Genomic DNA, 22,109 nt, shown 5'->3' with positions numbered 1-22,109 from the left:
CACTAAATACCAAGGATCATTATGACCAAGCGACCTTGCAGAGCAGAACTTTTTAATTCAAGTAGCCATACCCAAATCGCTGCACCAGATTGCTATTTCAATAATACTAAGGTATTAATCCTTAGCCTCCTGTGAAGCAGAAAATAGCTATATTTTGCAGATGGGGAACCAAAGAAGATAGAAAAGCCATGCTCAGGGGATCTAGAAGTCAAGCAATAACTGCCTCCATTAATTTTGAAACCTCACTTTTAAACTGGATGTTTGTTGACAGACAGATATTCAGTCAAAAATCCAATAATGCAATTAAGCTGGTATTAACTTCATCATCTAGCTAGCTTTGAAATGCAAACAACTCATGGAGAACTAATTGTTTCCATAAAAGCTGTTGGAAATAGGAAATGGGTTGACCTTCATGCCAAGGGACTCCCATGGACTGACTCTTTGTCACTTCTGTTCCAGAGGTTACGCAGGTGAGGCTTGAACTGGACGTTCAGTAGGAGGGATGGGCTCCTGAGCCCTCTCCAGGGGCACAGGGAGGTTTGAGCTGAGCTGAAAACGCTCAGCCAAGAGCCCTCATTTCAGGGAGGACCTGAGATGCTGCCAGAGCTCGGTGCTGCAGAGAGGGGACGGAGGAAGGTTCTGGAAAGGTGTTCCTCGTGCTGCTGCTGCCTGTTAACATGCCTCAAGCAGGACCTGGGGAGAGCAGCCAGCAGGAAACCTGAGGGCTGATTCCCAGTGGATGGTGGAAAAAGAGGAAGAGGAAAACTGGGCTTGGAGTGGAAGCTGCTCTTTAGCAGAGGCAGAGACACAAACTGCTTTGGAGTGGCAGAGCAGTGTCGAGCCCCACCCGCCCAGAATCTCCTGTTTGCTTCTCCTTCTTTCTTGAATTGATGCCGTCTTCTCCTTGCTAAGGCAGAAGACATCCATCCATTTAAGTGCAGAGAGCCTGGGTAATTTACTCTCCCTGCCAATTTGGCCCTGAGCATTTTTACTCTCCATTTCCAAAGAAATGAGAAATGGTTCTGTTTGGTTTAGCGGGCTTATGTGAAAGATAGATCTGACCTATTGAAAATATTTGACTTTTTTGGTAAAAACATAACTGATATTTTGACATGACTGAGCACAAATCAGACAACAATAGCTGCAGTTGATAAAAATGTAAAGGCTTTTGTTTCAAGCCTGACAAAAGCTGACAGAAAAATTAAAGGACAGAGTGATAATGATGGATGGTCCTTGCTGTATTTTGACTGAGAATGAAAGAAATTTTAAGTGGTAAACCGAACTGAGTGATGACCTACCTGGGAAACAATCTCAGTACTCTGTGAAAAATTTAATCAGTCTGTGGTATGTAGCACTAAATAATTTAGCAAGGTTTTAAATTCAAAGGGAGCTGCATTTACCTTGCACCAAGAAAATGGGATTGAACAAAAGGATCGCTCAGCTTGAACATCATGTGCCAATAGCTCCTTAGCACTTAGACTGAATGATCATGAATGCTCATGGACACGAGGTCAAGGGGTTCTTTTTACTAATTGATTCAGATTTATGAAACTCTGAAATGGCAATTATGTGCTTGACATTTTTGCTAGCAAATCAGATGCCATTAAAAATATCCAAACCCTTTTAACAGAAGCTTCATGTAGATCTGTATCTTTAGTTATACCAATAAAGTCTTCTAGTGGATGAGTTCATATTGCAAGACATACTGTTGGATTAAAATGACTGGAAACTAGGAACTGGAAAGAACAATAGCTTTCTCTTCCTACAGAAGGTTTTATAGCTTGCTGGTTCATTTGTGGTTTGTTTTCAGGTTTTTTCCCCTGTTTTAAAAGCAATAGGTTTTAGTAGCAAATGAATGAGGATGAAGTATGAACAATTACAGCAAAAAACTCCTGTTTCCTTCTGTTCTCAGTGAGCCAAGCAAAAACTTGGAATGTGCACATCCCTGGCCCAAATTCTGTCCTTAGAAAGTTAAAAATATAACTCAAAAGAACAAATATTAATATTTAGTGTTGGCAGTATAGTGTCATCCCACATCACTTAAAATGAAGGCCTGATATCACAGTGTGGCACATTTTACAACACATGCTCTGACCAGAATTGCTTATGACAAAATAAAAAATGTGATGAATATGAAAAAAACAAGGTGTAGTAGCAAGTTATTTCTGATTATGCCATCTCATTTGACACTGAAATATGAAGAAGAAGTTAGCTGCCCTAAATTGTCTAGAAAGAGCTCCTGTAGTGAATATCTCATTTATTTTGTGTACCAGAGCAACAGCAGGACTCACAAAGACCAGAGGTGTGTGAAAGGCTGATTTTCCACAGGTAAAGGCAGGTCAGATGTGAGAGCTGCCAGAAAACAAGCAGCTGTGGATCTCAGGCAGCTGAGAAGGAAGCAGCAGTGGGATGGAAGTACCTCAATGTGGTGGGAAGACACGGCAAGGGAGGCTAAGCTTGCAGGGCTGAGAGCAGTGACTGTCTGTGATTTCTCTCCTCCCTCAGGGTGCATCTGCCCAGATCCAGGCCAGCTCTCAGCAGAGATCTGGGGCCCTGGGCCATGAAGGCAGGAGGTATTTAGGGTATTTAGGTAAAACCCACATCTGCCACCGTCTGTGGGCACCCCAACAAGCAGAATATGCTGATCAGAGGCAGTACCCATCCTTCACTTGCACAGATCAGAATTTAGGATTTAGTAGGCAATGGGACTATGTGCTTTATAATGCTCATAGGTTCTTGCAAAAAATTCTAATAGTAACAATAAACACAGGAAAGAAAGGGGTTTTTTTTTGTTTGTATTTTTTTTAATGGATATTAAGACACGTCCTTTCTGCACAGCACCAGATGTTGCCACAAATTTGGTTTTGTCACCTGGAGGCTAGAGCAGTCTGCTGCACTCCCAGTTGGTGGAGCTGCACAGAGGGACCCCTGCAAACCTGAATCAAGCATTTCACAGGAAAGCAGCTGACATGAACATTTCAGCATTGCACTGGTGGCTCATGGCTCTCAAAATGTCGGGTCTGCCCTTTGGAGCCCCCAGTGCTTACTTTAGGGATGGTTCTGCTCCCCACAGCACTCCACTGAATCTGCTATCAGCAAAAGCACTCTGACTGCAGCTCCCTTGGAACAGAGAGAGAAGTTTGCAATGAAGGTCTGGAGATGCTGGAACACGCTCCCATTTCACCGTCCGTCAGACTCGTTGTTTGTCACCAGCCCAGCCATTCAAAGAGCTCCCTCTCCCTGCTCCCAGTGAAGCAGAAGAATAAAAGGTGACATAATGTAGTGTCTCACAATTTATTTACCTACTGCTGCTCAGTTTTGGTGGGGATAATTGTATTATCTTTAGCATTTGGACTGTAAGAAGCTAATAGGCTGTAATGACTTATTTCTTAATTTCTACCTGTGCTAAAACCATGGGACACACACAGACCTCCTAAAAAGGATAAATTTTACAAAATAATAACTTAACCAGGTAATTAGGTATTGAAAATCACTTTAGTGAAAGAAAAATTGCAATTCTCAAGTAGGAAAATATTTCCTACTGAAGAATCTGTTTTCAAAGCCCTCTAAGTTTTACTTTATTAATGGTTGTGAGTGCAAGATTTATCTCTAAGGACAAATCAAATCAAGTATTCAACAGAAAGATTAAGCTTCAATATTCTGGAGTTACATAAACATGATACATACTTCATTTTACTCCAGAAGTACTGTAAGACCTAATTTTTTTTCCCAAACTTAGCACAAGTTTTGCCAGCAGTTAAAAAAGTCCTTTCCAATTCAACAGTAGTAATGGATAATCGTAAATAGTATTTAAAAATATTGTTTTAAAGGAGTCAATATTGTTTTAAAGGAGTTTATTTTATTGTTTTAAAGGAGTCAATCTGTGCTGTAGAAAAGCTCACCTTTCCCATTAGAGTAGCTACAAACACTGCACTGAATCTTGTGCAACTCATCTGAAAGAAACTAAGTAAAATTTGCAGGGCTGAGAAAAAGAATCAGAAACAGTAAAGAATGGACCTCTGCCTTGAAGATCTGTAAGACCATTTTTTGGGCAGTAGAGACCAAACTTTAGAAAATAAGAGAAAGTATTATTCCCATTTCACAGCTGGGGAAATGAACACAGAAGAATTAAGTGGAATGTCTTATGTTTTACAGACTTCTGAGCCTGACAGGGGAGTTCAGAACAGATCTCCTGAGGCTCATTTTAATGCTAAAAAACCCTCAAAAAATCAAAACCTCAAAAGAAAACAAAACCTCTCAAAATTGCATTTAAAAAAGCAGTTGTCTTTATACCTGCAGTGCAAATTTCACTGCATTCAGGACAAAATGTTACCACAAAAGCCACCAAACATCTTGCATGAATAAAACCAGCACAATTCTCCCCAGAAGCACACCATTCTATCACTATTAATATGGTGTTCTAGGCCCATTGCCACTGCTTAAAAATCACATTAAGGCTGTGATGTTCATTTTTATTCTTTTTAAGTAAGCAGACAAGCCATATTTCCTTGTTTTTCCAAGTCGTAAAATAGGAGTATTCAAAATTAAATGAAATAAAGTACTGGCAGCTGGCCCTTGAAAACCTATAAGGAAAAGCTAATGCACAATACAAATTCAGACACCAGCAGCCTTGAACAAAGATGACAGCTTTCTCAGAATGACACTTGACTCCTTCTGCACATACACAAAAATATTTCAAAAAGCCAGCCAGAATTGCACTGAGAAGAAAGAAGATAAAGAGAATTTTCCAAAATTTCTTTATTATGGGCACATGTGTTGAAACTAAGTGGAGGTAAACAGATTGCTGATCTCTATTTTACTACAGTTGCTTCTTTAATTTCTCTGAGAATTTCAGGGCAAATCACTGAAGTTGCTTAAACAACTCCAAATTCATGGCAATAATTCCAAGGTTAGTAAAGAGGGATAACAGGGACCATCATCTATTTTATGTAAGTTTATTTCAAAGTAAAATCAAAGGGTCCAACACTAATCTGAAACACTTTATCACAGTGGCACTGCTGTATCTTATTGAAAATCACCTTGGGAAAGTGGCTGGCACTGTGCAGCTTAAAACATAGATTTTTGCACTTATTGCATTGTCTCTGACTAATACACTTAATTCTCATATTCCTGTCACCAAAACACAACACCTGAGAAAATAAGACCCTGTCTTTCCAGCTGTCAATCTTTTATGCTCTGTTTTTTGGGGTTTCTTTTGTCCTGAAAAGAATTCTATACATGTAGTTGAGTTCCTGCCACGACTCTTTGGCTTTGTGTAACACATGACTGTGAATGGTGGGATCCATGCAATATTGTCAAGACTTAATTTTGTTAAAATTACCCAGTTTCCCTGCAGGCTGGCAGATATTTAGTACCTTAACTATTATGCCATCAAGCAGGATGGATCACCAGTGGAAATCACAGGGGTTTTTTTTATAAAGAATGCTTGATCATATCTGCTAATTTATTTTAAACAAATAGACAAAGCAGGGCCAAGAGATTTCAGTTCCTGCTCTGAAAGCCATGATGATGATGATGATGAAAGCCATTCAGAGCTCTCCTCCATCAAGTACTTCTACATGTCAGCATCCCTCACTCCTCCCTGCTTCCCACCAATCGAGGGAAACCTGCAGAAAATGTAAACTACAAAACCACTGGGGGGAAAAGAAATCCACTTTAAGACCCACAGTAATATCTGAAGAATAAACACTTTGCCCACTCCTCGAGTTTTTTCCTGCCAAACTTTCTTCTGTCCTTCCTCCTCTCCTTTGCTTTGTTTCTACACTTGCCATGAGGATTAATAAGGGCAGTCTCAGCTGAAAGATAAACACTCCTCAGGCATGAGGTAACCAAGAGAAACATTTTTACTTTTTCTTCAGGGGAGTAACCAAACAGTGTGGATACCAGGGAAGGGAAGGCAAAGGGTCCTGACTGAAAATTGTTGAGATCACTGTCACAAATGACACCCCAGCTTACACCCCACATCTGGAGACCTCTTCCCAAGCACCTGCCAGGAAAGTTCCTTCACACAGGGTTAGAACTTTCTCAGTGCTTGCCAAGGAACCACAGCCTGGTGAAAGAAGTCAGGGCATTGTGGGACATCCTCTCATGGCAGATTTCAAGCTTCATCAGCTTTGGTAGCAATGGTTTTAATGGGTTTTAGCTTTGTTTTTTTTTTGCTCCTTGCACATGAGGATTGTTTTGGGATACACCCTTAGTGGCCTCCTGGTTATTTTTTCTGTCTGCTCCCCTCCCCATGGGAATCAGAGACAGAATGATGCCATGAGCCAAAACTCTCTGGAATCTCTGAGACAAAGCAAAGTGATTCCCATTAAGACATAGCGAGTCAGAGTAAGATCCAATGCAGAAATAGATAGAATTCAGAAAAAAAAAAAAAAAAAAAAAAGTGACTTTAATTACAAAGCTAAGAGAATTTTATTATATTGCATCAAGAATTCAAGCAGTAAGAGCTAGAAAAAATAGCTTGTGATTGCAGCATAGAGAATTCCATTTTGGAGGAAGGGATAAAGACATGTTAGGTTCCAACACAAATTTAGATTGAATCTATGCTGTGAAGAGCAATGTTAGAAAGATTTTAAAATTTTGTTTGGCAAATCTTCAAATTCTTGCCAGTTTGTTCTGTTTTTTATTTGAAAGAATACTACAAAGAAAACTAAAAACAAAACACTAAAAAGTGGAAAAATACCTTATTTGCTTTAAGAAAAATGCTAATAAAGTACTGTAAGAAATATGTTTTTGAATATTTCTCCTTTATATAACACATAAATGCAGACTAAGATAAACTCCAGGAACATTTGCCAAGTCATTAATAACTAAAGTCTTAAAGAGAAAAAGTAGAATAATCAGTACTAAGAATTATTACTATAAAAGTATGGATGTTGGAAATATTAATGGTTTTAGATAAGATAATTATCTACTTCTCTCTGAGCCTCCATGCTAATCTTCATATGTGATCAGAGGCCTCAGATACACAAGTTCTCAAAGCTCTCTAACAGAGATGAATAAATATCGTCTGCAGAATATTTTCTCTACCCCTCTCAACCTCCAAGGCATTTACATCTATCTCCAAGAGGATTCTCAGTCTCAGCTGGAGCAAAGCACAGCTCTGATCTATCACCTGCAATGACCAGTGGTCATTTTAAGCAGTATCACTTAGATAATGTTTTATTTTCTTTCCTGCATGGAGTGAAACACTGAGAAACCTATTCTCAGAAGAAAGGAGAGTTATGGAAGCTCCATATGAGAAAGACAGGACACCCTTAATCTGCATTCCACCACCTCATGGTGCAGGAAAGGCTTCCATTTTTAAGAATTAAAATTAAGAAAAATCACTAAGTCACTTTAATATTGTCTTTATGGTTTGAGTTTCCTGAATAATAAATGATCTAGATGGAAAGAGAAGATCATTAACAACTGTTAGATTATAATTTTATCATCAGTCTCAAGCGAAATTATTGAGTTAATACTTCCTTCAGGAAGATTGCATATAATGTTCATAAACATGGTAATTTTACAAGATGGCATCTAAAAAAAAATGGGTGAGTTGAAGTAAAGTTCAGGAAATTTTGGGGTTATAAGCAATAGCAAAGGGTGAAAAATCAGAGAGCAGTCTTTGCTACTACAGCAGATCAGTGATAACTCAGCAGTACTGAAGGTCGGTTAAAACAGTCAGAAAAGCAAGAGTGACATATTTGGTACATCCACAGAATCAGAAATCCCTTCTCAGAAATCCCATTAGAACTATCATATCAGCCAATAACACGTGCACAAAGAAAACCAAATATTTTCAAGAGTTATGCCCTATTAAAGACATTGTCTGAAACCAACACATACAATATGTATTCAAATAGGAAGGAGCTTTACATATTACACTATATTGTTAAAGGTTATATTGATATATTGTATATATTGTTATTGTTCCATTGTGAAAGGGCTTAAGGACAGATTTCCTGCTTCTGAAGTACTCTGCATTCAATTCCAATGATTACTCCAGTATGAAATTTAAAAAAAAAAACAAGCAACAACCTTTCATATGTTATATAATAGAATCACTTCATTTAAAAAGTTTTATTTAATGACAAACAGTAATTTAATGTAAAAATGACAAACATATTCCCCAAAAATGTTAGTGTGGTTTGGAATGTTATTTTCTTGACCTTTCCAAAATACTTTCAAGCTTACCTGGAAAAGAAATTTGTATCTTATTTTTCTAAAGTCACCATAAATGAAGAAAGATCAGTTCATACAGCTCAGCTATACACCCCACTATTCAAGTATTTATCAACAAAAAGCAATTTCAAAGTAGCTGCCTTGAGAGTGTTCAGGGATAATAGCTGGACAATTCATCCATAAAATTAAGCCAACAACTCCACCACAAGTTTCTTGACAGACTTCTCATACCTGAAAATGTCAACTAAACACTATTCTTCTTCAGCCCAATGACAAAAGCTCTATTCCACAATTTCTTAATTCGTCAGACTGCAGGAAACTCATCTGCATTGTGCTTTAAAGTCTGGACCACCTCTTGTAACCCAACCAAAAGTCGCCTGGAGAAGTCAGCTTTCATGTCGTGGTAATGATTTAATGCCTTAATGTCATTTTACAATACTGATGTAAAATTAGAGTATCTCAACACAACTGGAAGGGTTATGCTTTGAAGAAGATGGCTTGGGGGGAAGGAAGGCTTTTGAGACTGTGCAAGTACCCAGGAGCAGGCTTTTATTTATTTGTTTTCCAACTGAAAGCCCAGGCTCCTTTTTTTCTGCAAGTTATCTTCTGTACTTTTTAATTTATTTTTACTTCATATAAAATGGGAATAGGAAAAACTTTTCACCTTTGTTTTAAGGACTCAGTACTGAGACTTCTTTTTTCTTTAATTCAAACAAAGATACAAAAAAATCTCGAAACTAAAAGGCACACGTAGTCACACACAGTGAATTTCTAATTAAGTCCTAAGAAGTCTTCTGAGTCTCATACTCTTGGTATGCCTTGATTGCTGTAAGGGCAATGTTGGGGTTTTTTTTTACCAAACCCACCCATTATTGCAAATGTTATTATTGTTACATCACACCACGGCTCTGCTCAATTCTCTTTCCGCAAAGCCAGAGCTTTGTTCACATAAAAGCAGGATGCTCCCATAGGCAAAGAGAGCCTTTTCTCTGAGGTGTGTGTGTAAATGAGATATTTCAACTCAGAAAACTTTAAAGGAAGAAACTTTTAGAAAAGTCCAGTAACCTCAACTTGTAGGATCTTAACACCAAAACACAGAGCAGCCAAGATTAGTGATAAGCGTGTTGCTCCACAAGGATGCTGCTGCCTTTCTTTCCCAAATTTTTTATGTGGTTTTTGTTATAAGTTTATACAGACAAGGTGTCCAAAAATACTGCACAAGACTTACCAGAGGTCTGTAGTATAAATATGTGCCAACTGAAAGATCTATTGCCTATTCATTAAGCTTAATTTTGAAAGAAAGCAGAATATATCCTCGCCTCCTGAGGTTTTTTTTCAATTTTCTGCTCTATTCAGTTTCTACTTTTATGGAGAGATATGCAAGTGAGTTAGAGAAATAAGGGAAAGAGAAGGCCCCCTATGAGGGCATCAAAACAGAAATGAAATGTAAAAAAAAAAAATCTGATTGTGGGCAAATGAACTGACAAAGACAAAATAATCTGTAATAGATAGAGGTAGAGGACTTTGTTTAATTTCACGTGTTTTGGATTCCACAGAGTTTCCACCAATTAAAAAAAAAAAGCAACAAAAACTTATACAGATGTACAAGTGCATGGTGCTGGAATTATTGTCAGACATAGAAGATGAATCTCTACAAATATATTTAGAGGGAGAATTTAATGAACTAAGGTGTCTGGTGCAGATTTGGTATAGTGCTGGTCCAGATATGGAGAGTGGTCAGTCACAGAGATTTAGAGCTAGATCAAAAAACAAAGGAGAAAGGGGGCAAAAAAAGACCATGAAAGAAGGAGAATGGTCTTCATGGGAGAGAATTCAAGAAATTGCAGAGTTTAAGATCACAATTAGTGAGAAGTAGAGACCAATGTGGAAATACTTGAGAATCCGTTGAAGGAAAAAGCAAATACAATTTTAAATGCAAACTTGCAGCACAAACAGCAAAAGAGGCCAAATAGCTTGTAAAGTTGGAAAGTGAAGAGATCAAGCACCAGGCTTACACAAACAAAAGAGAATACTTTTCCCTCAAAGCACATAACTAAATTCAGAACCTTGTTGCCACAGGTTACTGTGGAAGCTAAGATGACAAATGTTTTGAACTGGGACTGGACAAGCAGGTGGAATATAAATAATTCTATAGTTAGGAAAGGTGCAGGGGGACTTCTGGGCTTACACATTGTAGGAGACCTTGTTTTTGAAAGCACATTTCAAAATACAAATGAGGTTGTAACTCAGTCTTTCAGTTGCCTTTATTTGTAAAAAAAAAAGCTTGCCCAAGGAGAAAAAAAATACAAAATTGAGAGGCTAAAAACAAAGGAATATATCATGCCACTTTTTATTCCCCAGAGATCCTAAATAACTGGCTCAAATGCTTTCTTAGTTAAAATTTGGGCAGTAAGAACTGCCTTGACCATCCACAGCTGCTGATTCACGTTCATTTCCATACTGCTCTTCTAGATAATTGCTGCACAACACATTATAGCTCTGACTATTTCAATTAATTTAATGCCTGGCTGTAGATTGGCATATCAGGATGTCTCACCAAGGCGCTCTGTTTCAAATAGGGCTGCAAATTACCAAGCACTGCTGTTTCCATTAAGGGTTTCCCAAGGATGTGGACTCGTGTCACTCACTCCAAGGCAGTGCTGAACTGAGACCCTGGCAGTGACACCCCGGGGTTGTGAACTGCTCCTCCAAACACAGCAGCCGTGTCCTCAGGCTGATTATGATGGAACACCTCCTTCCCCATCTCCAGCTAAATCACTGCAGTCATTACCAGAGCTCGGCGAGCAGAGTCTATGTTTTTGGGTTGAGCAACGTGAGTTTGACAGTTTGCTCTGTTTTCTGGTGATTAATGACTAGTATTTGGACAAAGGTAAACAAAAATTCTTAATAAATTGGAAGAGAGTGAAAATTGCCTGGGGCCCATTACCAAAGAAAGGGTGTAATATATCTAGCCAGAATGTGCACTTCTAAAGCACTAAGCTTGCCAATTAGAATACAGAAATGACAACAGCTACGGGCATTAAAGCCTGTGCCTTTGTTACTGCATGAAACAAATGTTTGAGCAAATGACATGTCTTGCCTTTGTGCTTCTGCCTATAAACTCTGACTTTGTACCCACCTTCCTGCTTCACAGAGTACTTTTTTGACATTTATTATTAACAATAAATGTTAAGAAAAATGAAATTAGCAGTCACATTGATTCAGCAAAGCAGCATGAGTATATTTAATACTCAAGCCTTTAACTTTATTCAAATAGATTAAATTTCTCTGAAGTCTCGTCTCTTTAATTATACAAAAAAAAATCTAAAAATAATTTTTATGTTGTCAGATACTAATTGTGTTGGACAGATTTCCATTTATCTGCTTTCAGCAATATTTATTTTCTCTGCCATCACTTAATAACAAAACAGTATTACCTCATTATCACCACTCACAGTGGAAAAAATACTACTCTTCTGTATAAATTTTGTGTTTAGATAGGTCCAGTTAAAGGCATGAGATACTCTTTGCTTGGTTTGTATAATTAATATATATAAATACTTTGCTAACACCTAATCTCTAATTGTGATAAATTATATTTTCCATTTTTAGTCAACATTCTCTCTACACTAAAGCTGCCTAAATCTTCTCTAAGTTAGGATGATAACTTAAAAAATTGAGAGAATTAGTAGATTGAGTATTACTGAGATTTGGATTTCTTAGGGGGACAAAAAAAAAATAAAAAAAAGAAAAAAGGAGAGAAGCCAGATGAAGCTCTTACACCATTAACACACAGAAAGAGATAAAAATTTATTGAAATGAAAAAAGAAAGGAATAAAATGTATGAAAATCACAGTACATATAAGAAAATGAAAGCTGTGAATCATATTGCCCTTCCCTGCCTCTGCAGAGGATACCTTCCACTGATGCCCCTGTTTCATCACACAAGCTTGTGTGGGAAATCTGGCATGTACCTTGTCTTAGAAACCTGATATTCAAGGTAAGAAGTCATATGATTAATGAGCTCTAACAAAAGAGTAGGACAAAAAATTACATCAAAACGTTAAGCACAGGGGAAGGGATGAGGAATCAAAGGATGCTTCCAGATATATTTAGGAAGATAAGAAAATAATACATCCTCTATTCAAGAGAAGAATGCATCTCAGAAAATGATAAAAAGTAGGTTTTCTAGCCCCCCAGAGAGAGAGAGAGAAAAAATATTGTATAATTTTAGGAGGATTATGGTTCACTAGAGACATTCATGAATGTAATGAGCTAAAGAAGGGGTAAGGCTGCTTAAATTTATCTATACAACTGATTGTGCTACACTTGATAAAATAATTGTGTCAGTCCCCTTTGTACTTAAAATAAACCTTACAACTCTGAACCCCAGTAAGCTGTTAAGTACTAAACATCATCTCATGCTCTGTCACATAACTCTGATTGTTTCAGAAATCTGGAAAGCACCTGACATTTACCTTCTCTAGCTCCAGCGCTGGAATCGCAGAAATGCAATTAGGAAAACTCGGGTACTCATAACAGAAAAGGTCAGCGGTGAGCAAGCTAAACCTGATAACATGCCTAATGTGCTGCCAAATATAATAGAATGCCTCCCTGATAATGAATGATTTTACAGACTGCCAGAAAGTTGATGCAAGATAATCAGATCAACAGAGGACACACCACTGTGCAAGAACGGGTCTGGTGAACTGTTCTTTGATAGAGTTCTATTGCAGAGTCACCACTGATGGAAAAAGATCCCCCATTATAAAAGGCCATATTTTCAGAAATAATCACATAAATAAATTGGGCAGAAAACACAAATGACAGAAGTTTCAACATATGGTAAGTGCAGAAGCCGTTACCTCATCAAAGGCAGAGCACTTTGTGCCTGCAGCCAACAAGCACCACACCACCGCCTCTGGGATGCAAAAGACATTCTTTCTTTTCCTCTTCTCATGGCAGCCAATATAAATAGAGGTTAGAGGGTTTAGTTTTGCTGTTTGTCTTTAACACAGAAATACTCACGCAGCAGTACAGGCTCCGTGTTCCTCGTGCAAAGAGCTCCTTATTTGTGTCACTAATCCTACATAAACTAATGGTGAACTTGAAGAAAAATGAAAAGGAACCTAAGTGTTTCTTTTTATAAATGACATTTCATCAACAGTGCCAATAAATATCTCATTCCTGAAAGCAGCACTTACTAGAAGTTTTATGCCAAATACCTAGAGGCAGGTAAACCTGCAGTGAAAAATGTTTCTGACACCTTACAACAACCAAGGAAATGTATACTTGTTGTAACTGAGCTCATCATGAGCAAATAAAATCTACATAATTCTCTTGTCTATTTAAAGACTAAAATTTGCATTAGATCTTTTCATTTTATTTTGTCATAGTTATAAGAAATTGCATTTAAAAACAAATAGAGGAAAAAAGTACCACCATGAACTAAAGTGGAGGTTCTGCCTCTATATTCTCTTATATTAAAATTCAAATTATGGAAATCGTAACCTTCCAGGAATTACCTGTGATAAGAGAACACCATGTTTTGAGACTCCTAGATCCAAATTGCCAGGCTGTATTAAAGGCAAATGCTAATTTTATATTACAGTTTCCCCTACAGCTGGGTTGTATCAATCTATTTCATGATTGATGTAGACAGCACCAGTTTTTTTACATGACACATATTGTTGCCTAATTTATTAGAGGAAAAAAAAAAAAAACCAGCTGTAATTTAATGTGAGCCTTCCTATTTTTCCATTTTATTGGAAGCAGTATGATGCATTTTGGACATGACAGAGTTCTGAAGTCTGACTGTAACGAAGGGCCAGGTGATACCAGGTAACTTGTATGAGCTGAATTTTCTCAGTAGCAGGCTGTAACTTGTGTGAAGCATCCAATGTCCTGTCTTCAGTGGTCTACAAAAAGCCAAGCAGAAAACCTCAAGCACGCACCTGTCTGATATTTCTCTTCATATATCCTTTTGTAACCAGCTTTATCTGAATAGCTGGGCCTGAGGCAAGCATTTATGAAACAGTACCCACGCAGTGCCAAACATTTTTACAGGTGCTTACTTAGCAAAAAGTTCAGAGCAGAAGTTATTTTGTTTAAACTGTAAGAAGAGAAGCATGCCATTAAAGGAAAGACAACACACTCCCCTCAGCTAGGCGACAGCATCGATAAAAATGCAATTACACTTCCAAATTTTCTTGCTATTCTTTCCACAATGACCATAAGCACCTGCTAGTATCAGCTGGACCTGTTAAATATGCATAGAATGCACTAAGGAGAGCACACTCACCATGCACTATCAGGACATACTCTGTGCTGTTTCGGCCAATGGGATTTTTTGCTTCACATCGGTATGTGCCATTGTCTGTTTTGTTTAGGAAGCTGATGCTTAGAACCCTGCCATTGACAACCATTCTCTCTGGATCTGGGAGTTCTCCACCATCCTTTGTCCACAGTACTGGTTCTGGCCTGTTGGATCAAAGCAAGGCATTCATTTAGACATGTGAAACACGTATATGCAACATCTACATCAGGAACAGCAGCATCAGCTACCCATGAACAGTCACCTGCCATCCCAAGAATACTTCAATTACTGGATCTAATGAATTGTCACAGTTACAACCTTACCATCCTGGATGTGAACCTCTAAAGAACGTGAAAGAACAAGCAGAAAAATAAGAAAGAAGATAAATAAAAAAAGGAAGCAGAACAGTACTATAACAGGACAAGATCTTTCCTAAATTTCAAAAAATTGTTCTCATGAGGTTCCAGGGCCCACAGATGCTTGGCAAGGTAAGTGCAGATAGGATGATATGGGTGTAAGTGTTTTGTAAATGTATTCTTCAATTACCTAGGCCATTCATATTCACAAGTAAACTTGAACGCGCTGAGTATGCATATCAGTCCCAAAGTAGCATGTGCCACATACAACCTAAACTTGTTTCTCTTGCTGCATTGTGTCACAGCCCACCCCTTTTTCCACCTTTTCTTCATCCTTCCCTTAAATAATTCCTTGTTCCACATGTTATCACAAGCAATGTAAGATTCAACTTGAAATCCTGGATTTTCTTCACTTGTGAAACCTTTCCTCTTTTGCCTGATGCACTCACATCAAACATGCCAAAGGCAATGCCCTGGCAGTGATCAGCCCCTAGGCAAGGTAAGGGCACCACAGAGAAGGGAACTGTCAGTCCTGAAGGTTCACATACACCTCCCCACTGGCAAGGCACCCCTGACTCCTTCCCAGAGACTCTCAAGAAGCAACACAGTCCATGAGCCCTGCCTAACAGTCAGCAGGATGTATTTATTACTGACACACAGCCTTTACTTGCGTGTAACAAGATATACTTTCAAATTTACGTGAGGGAAATCACCAAAAAGACAGGCCTGTAACTGGGAATGAAAGATTGGTTTACTGAATCTTGTCTGTGAGCAGACAGCATCTCAGGCCCTTCCACACCAGTCACTTCAGCAGGATATTCACAGCCTGGGCATTCAAAGCTACCTTGCTTGTAGCTTTGTGCAGTATAAGCCACATATCAATCTCTAACCAAAGATGCCAGTTGTATGACTCAGTAATAAACCAAAATATAATACACTGTTATAAAATCAGCAGTTGCCAGGTTAGTCACCAGCAGTACTCAAGAAACACTTCATTTCACTAATTTGAAGCAGGTGTTTAAAGCCTATTAGATATAATAAGTGCTAAGAAAAAGAATTAAACCTAAATACTTAAGGAAAAGCATTTAGCTCGACTGTGACTTCATAAACAGAAAAATAGTTCTGATGGCTGTAATGTCATGATTTTCTTTTGAGTTAGACAACACATGTAAACAGAGGGAATCTTTCTGAAATGCACTTGGTTCTACAAAATTCAAATTAGTCCTCGAAGAAAAATATTTATTCTGAAATTTAATAGATTTACATACATTTTAGTAATATTTTGGATGATACCCTGTTGAAATGTTGTCAAACTTAGTACTTAGACTGGCTATTCTCCGAAGCCTTGATTTCTCCCAGAAAATCATATGCTCAGAGAATAAAAGCAAGGATTAAGAACTGGTGATGTGATGGGCCTTATTTATGCCTTACCATAAATATGTCTTAATCCTCTTCCTAAATTCATTTTCATGAACTGGTATGCACACACACATGGTACACAATATGTACACACTTTCTGTTTTATGCAAGCAGGGAATCCAGATGTCCATGCTGGTGTAGAAACATCGCCCTACAGAGTTCCCAGCATTAAGGTGTGATTTGCCGCGATACGTTCAGGTGGATTTGTTCAATTTTCCGGCCAACTCTGCATTGTTTCCCATTTCCCAGCTTACTGTGGATCTGTAATCCCAGGAGTGGGGACTCTGAAACACTTCTGCTACAAATGTGCACCATTACCTGCATAAACGGCGTGTTAAAGCAACTTCTGTGCAGCGGTAATTTATGGAACTTAGGTTTTAAATTGAAACTAGATGGCATATCCTAGGGGGAAACCTATAGGATAACAAATAAGTATGAAATGGAGCTGTAGATATAAATTATTCAGGGAGCTCTGTCACATTGTAATACACCAACTCTAGTCTTACACAGAGCACTTAGCTGTGGTTGCAAAATGATGTGTGGCAGAAAAGCCAGGGCTTAGCGAGAGGCAAATCTGCATTCTCTGGGTGCTGGGGAAGCTGCTGATCAAGAGTGAATATTCAGCCATCCTGTGCTGTATTTGTGGCAGCAGCAGAGCAATTCCTGGGCAGCAGGACCACAGGAACACATCTTGGTGGCCGGGCACAGCTTTCCCTCCACTCACCGCTCCCGGGCACAGTGGTGCCTAAAGCAGCAACTCTGTCACGGGCACAGAGGTAATTTCTGCCTGCACTGCTGGGGAGCTCTGACATTCTTGGTCTAAGCAATTCACATTAGGCAGAAGTGAGCTAAGAACGTGAGAGGTGCCCCTGCACCCAGGCCATGACACTGCTGTGGTCAGCAACAGTGGGATGGCTCTTTCAGGAAAGCATGGGAGTACATCCATTTCCTGCTCTCCATTCCTCCTGCACTCTGCCAGCAACCACAGCCATCCTGTCAGGGGTGCTGCAGGCCACATCTCTCCTTCTCTTTTGTATCTTCTCATTATTTAGACCTGGTGCCTATAAAAATATCTTTTGGAATCTGCTTATGCTTGTCTGTCAACCCAACCTCCTGCAGCAATGAGTTCTGGAAGTTCCCGACCTGCCATGCAAAATGGTGTTTACTTTTATCTGTCTTTCACTGCTCTCCTAGAAGTGGCAATTAATATTGCAGGACAGGGTAACACTCCTTCCTGTTATAACAGCCCAGCACTTAGCAGGCCTGTCTCTCCCTCTTTTTCTCTGTTTGTTAGAATTTGATGTCTTCTGAGATTATCAGCAGGGAAAAAAACTACACAAAAAAAGGGGCAAAGGAATCCTGACTTTAGAGAACATTGGCTATTCTTTCATAATCGCCTTTGCACCTTCAGTGTCCAAAGCTGAAAGACTGGAACACCTTGCTTTCTCTGTCACAAGACATAGACAAGTGTGCATTCCCCACACATTTATCCCACTGAAGCCTGTCCACATGTGCAGACCCAGACAGAGATTCTTGTTCCTACCCAACATTTTGAAAGGGATGCTTAGGTTTGACATGCTAAAACACCTGACAAATATGTACATTCCTAATATTGCATATTTTCTCTATTGCATACATCTCCAACATTGCAGAATTTCAGTGAGTTTTTGTTGTTTTTTGGGGTTTTTTTAATACTAATGAATTGCCATAACTCTCTCGATTCCTGAACCAGAACAAACGGGGACGCTTGTACAAACACTACCTTCCATTTGAGCATTCAGTGAAAGTCTTAGAAAAATGCACTGGTTTTTAGTATGGAAATTTGAGTTTGTTAACTGTCTTCATGTTAGCCTCAAAACCTGACATAGAACCAACAAAATTTGCTATTCCTTTCCTGTCAGAACAAAATGGGATTAAAATGAAGGTATAAAACACTGGAGTGAAGTTCCACAACAATTCATGTTTTATATTGTGGTACTTTTCTTACAAACAACTGAAAAAGGAAATGGTAAATACAGCAAAACTATTTTCTAGTCTTGAGAGTAGAGAAACTTTCAAAACAAATCAGAGAGAAATGTAAAGGCAAACTGAAATACATTGGGAAAAAAATAAATTTAAAACCACATGCTTTGGCACTGCCTTACTTTTTAACAAGTGTTGACATAACATGAAAGTCAACAATTATATTTTGTCTGCATTATTTTATATTTTTTTTAGCTGAGGCCTTTGAAATTACACAGGAGTATTTTAAGATGAGATTGGCAATTTTCTGTCCCTTTCTCCACCCTTAACCCACGTACAGGAATGTTTCAGTGCGTTCCTGTAATTCTCCTCTCTAGTGAGATCTTTGTATATAATTATAACAGTTAACTAATATATAATTATAACAGTTAACTTACCCTTCATTTAAATATTATACATATATCTATTGCATTATGTTTTCTTTTTGAACAGAGTGAATTTAAGCATTGCAAACCATTTTAACTTGAAACTTCTTGGCTGTATGCATTTTTATTGCCCTTTTCTAATTTTTGTGTATAGAAAGGTCACGTACAAAGCGTTCTTCATGGGGTCCTTAATGAACAACACTTGGACAACTTACTGACCCATTATAATAGCACAGAATAACCTTTTCATTTCCATAAGATCACACTCAGAAAAAAGCCCTGACCAACCAAAACAAACAACAAAAATACCCCAAGGGAACCTTTTTACGTGTCCAGTCTCAATGGGGATGTTATCATCCAACTGGGTCTCGAAGCATCCTGTCAAAATTTTGTAGCCAATGTGGGTATAAATAAAGATGGAAGATGAAGAATTTGAGGAAGACTAACAAGAAAAAACAAAATTCATTATTTTGAGTAGATCCCTCTCCAAAAATACCTTTTAGTTCTCCAAAGAGAACTGGTATTCTCTGAAGTCCATAAAAAACTAGTTCATAATCTAGTGGATATGTTCAAATGAGTAATGGAAAATGCATCACAAGATTTATCAGTGTTTCTTGTTGAAAACCTGGTGCAATGTTAAAAGTCATCTAAGGGAATGATTGCTTCATTAATTTGAAACATATAGTTCCTTTGTATCAAGAAACTGGATTTTTAGCTTTGCCAGTTAATCATCCACTTGAAAGTCTAAACCCTGGGGGAACCTCTTGTTTATATGAAGTCTCAGTCTGAGGACTCATATTGGGATGAGCTGGTTTGGGAGCATTTCATCTATCAAAAACATCAATATCCACAGTGTCTAACCTTTCATAAAAGGCTTGGATGGATAGATTTTATTTTATGAGATAAGAACTCTCTGTGATTTTCTATTTCTGCAAAACCTGAGTAACCTTCACAGAGTCTTTTTCTCCCCAGAAGAATTAGTAAAGAATATCCAAAGCAGCTTTCACAAAGTTCTCTTATTTTTTTAAGAAGGAAGCTTTGAACATCTGAGTTGACTATTATTTTATTTGCCTCTGCTTTTCTCTTTTAAGCATCTCAGCAGACAAACCGTAGCCTAAAACTATTTATAATGTTCTATAATAATACTTTTTAAATGGTGAAAAATTAAATTACCAAAAATATGTTAAAAAGTGAGGTGTCAACTAAATATTGATTTCAACTTTTTATATCACAAAAGATTGACAAGAATTTACAGCTATGAAGACAACAGGAACAACAAAAAGTGCTGAAGAGAGCTGCAGCATATTATGTTTTTGAAAAAGGTGCATAAATAATAAAGATGTAAAAAGGATCTCAAATGGTGCTAACAATCATTTACAGGGGAAAAAAAGAGAACATTAAAAATAAAAAAAAAAAGAAAATGAGGAAAAGGAAAGCAAGAAAGCAAACAAAAAAAACCAAGCCAGCTAAAAACCAAATGCCCTTCATTCCTTACCTTTTGTCCAAGATAGAGAAAGCCTTTGCTTTGCTCATCACATCTACACTGAGGTGACAGACTTCCCTGCCTGCATCTTGCTCTGGATAAATCTGGCAGTCCTCCCACCCTGGCTGGATTACAGGCGCTAACCATGCTGATATGATAGACTAAATTTGCAGCTGGAAGTCCTTATCCCTCAGCAGACTGTGACAGCAACTGATTAAAGTGAATCAAGAGTCTTTTCAAAGCAAAGATACTTATTCTTCTACCCAAAGATGCAAAGTATATCTTGTTAGAGGGTAAAAGAGTAATTTTTCATGCTCATATTTCCTCCTATCTACACTCCAACATTTCCTTGCACCTCATATTAAGGTTCCTTTCAGGTCTAAAAACTTTGCCTGTGGGAAATTGACTGCTCTGTTTCTGCATTAATTATTTTATTTTATTTTTTTTTGTGTTTCCTCTCATCAGGCTGATAATCCATTTCCTTTTATCCTTTAGTACCCTTAGGGTCTAGGACACCCTTTGACCTAAGGCTTTCCACCTTTAACACAACTCTGCAATGCTGCTGCTCTCTGTCTGGAGAGATTTTCTCAATTGATCATCAAGCCAATAAATTAGTAACATCTTTGAAACTACTTACCTCTAGTTTTTCCCTTTGTGCATATCATGTTCCTCCTCCCCACCCCCCCAAAAAAAAATCCCCACAACATTTCACTTGTTATTAATTTTCAAGAAGGCAAGGAAATATCAGACTAATATTCTGAGAAGTACCTAATCCATATATATATGTATATATATATGTGTGTGTGTGTGTGTGTGTGTGTGTGTGAAGCTTCTTACCTAATTCCAGTATTATTCACAATCTTCTCAGAGCAGTATAAAAGCCCTGCTGTGAACAGCATTTTAGGGAATGGCTTTCTCATAGTCACGAGACAGATCAACAAGAGAACTTATGTGAAATCAGAAGACAACTTATCCCTGAATTGCATCAGAAATACCCCTTGTATTCTACTATTGTAAGCAGCAGGGAGGCTAGAAATGGACAAAAAGATTGTCTAAAAAGAAAAAAACAAACAACAAAACAAACCCAACAAAAGTTTGTGAGGGAATTGCCATTCTATAACCTGTCCTTCTGGCACCCCACTTCACACAAATCTCTCCCACATTTGTCATATACTACACCTGCTTTCAAACCTCTGGTGTCTCATTTCTTCCCCTCTCCATTGTTTCACTTTCTCTGAATCTGACCAACTTCCAAAATAATAGATGGGGCATTTCTACTCCTCTGTTACTTCTCAAGACATTTCTTCACCAGGCAAGCAGTGGTGTCCATGAAAGGCAAAAGTTACTGAACTAATTAATTTATGCCTCCCATCACTTATGAATCTAGAATCCAAAAAATGGAGGAGGAAGAGGTTGCCATATTTCCAAATTTTCAAGGCCAGGCCACCACTTAGGAGCAAATAGAACTGAAGATAACTCCTTAACTTATGTATACTATAAAGAAGATAGGTGATCCTCTACTTTAAATACACCATCATGTCAGGGAATAGCCACTGACTTAATTTTTTTTTTCAAAATAAATCTGGAAAAAACCTGGACATTTTAATGCATTTTTAGTAGTTCAAATCAAAATGCCAAGTATTTTGGAACACTTTTAGTAGCCAGCTAATAACCACACTTTTTATATGTATTTCAAAGTCTGAGGCTCAAACCATCTCAAGTTCAGAGGAAACACTATAACCTCTACAATTTATGAACAGCTTTAATAAGAAGTCTGCTTTAAAACCATGTCTTTAAAAAAAATTGGCATGTATGGCTATACTGTTCATTTTATGCCACCAGTTTATAAATAATTTATATTCCTTTTAAATTTTAACCAGGAAAAAAAAAAAAAAAAAGTCCTCCACAGAAGTAAAGCATGTCTTTCAAAAAGATTCCTGAGGCTAAAAAGGCACAAG

General features: G+C 38.0%; 1 protein-coding gene across 3 annotated transcripts in view; it reads right to left on the bottom strand.

Moving 5' to 3' along the window:
• CADM2 (cell adhesion molecule 2) overlaps window positions 1-22,109 on the bottom strand; it is a 579,337-nt gene that overhangs the window by 47,882 nt on the left and 509,346 nt on the right. For all 3 annotated transcript variants that reach the window (XM_086883564.1, XM_086883566.1, XM_086883565.1), the window contains one exon: window positions 14,492-14,670. In XM_086883564.1, coding sequence (XP_086739690.1) covers window positions 14,492-14,670 — 179 coding nt within the window. The remainder of the gene's footprint in view (window positions 1-14,491; window positions 14,671-22,109) is intronic.

The sequence above is a fragment of the Cyanistes caeruleus genome, chromosome 3 (genome assembly GCF_971803275.1).
Source record: "Cyanistes caeruleus chromosome 3, bCyaCae1.hap1.1, whole genome shotgun sequence".
In the NCBI taxonomy this organism is placed as follows: domain Eukaryota; kingdom Metazoa; phylum Chordata; class Aves; order Passeriformes; family Paridae; genus Cyanistes; species Cyanistes caeruleus.
Note: the sequence above shows the minus strand (reverse complement) of the source record. Positions and strands in the feature narration are given on the sequence as shown.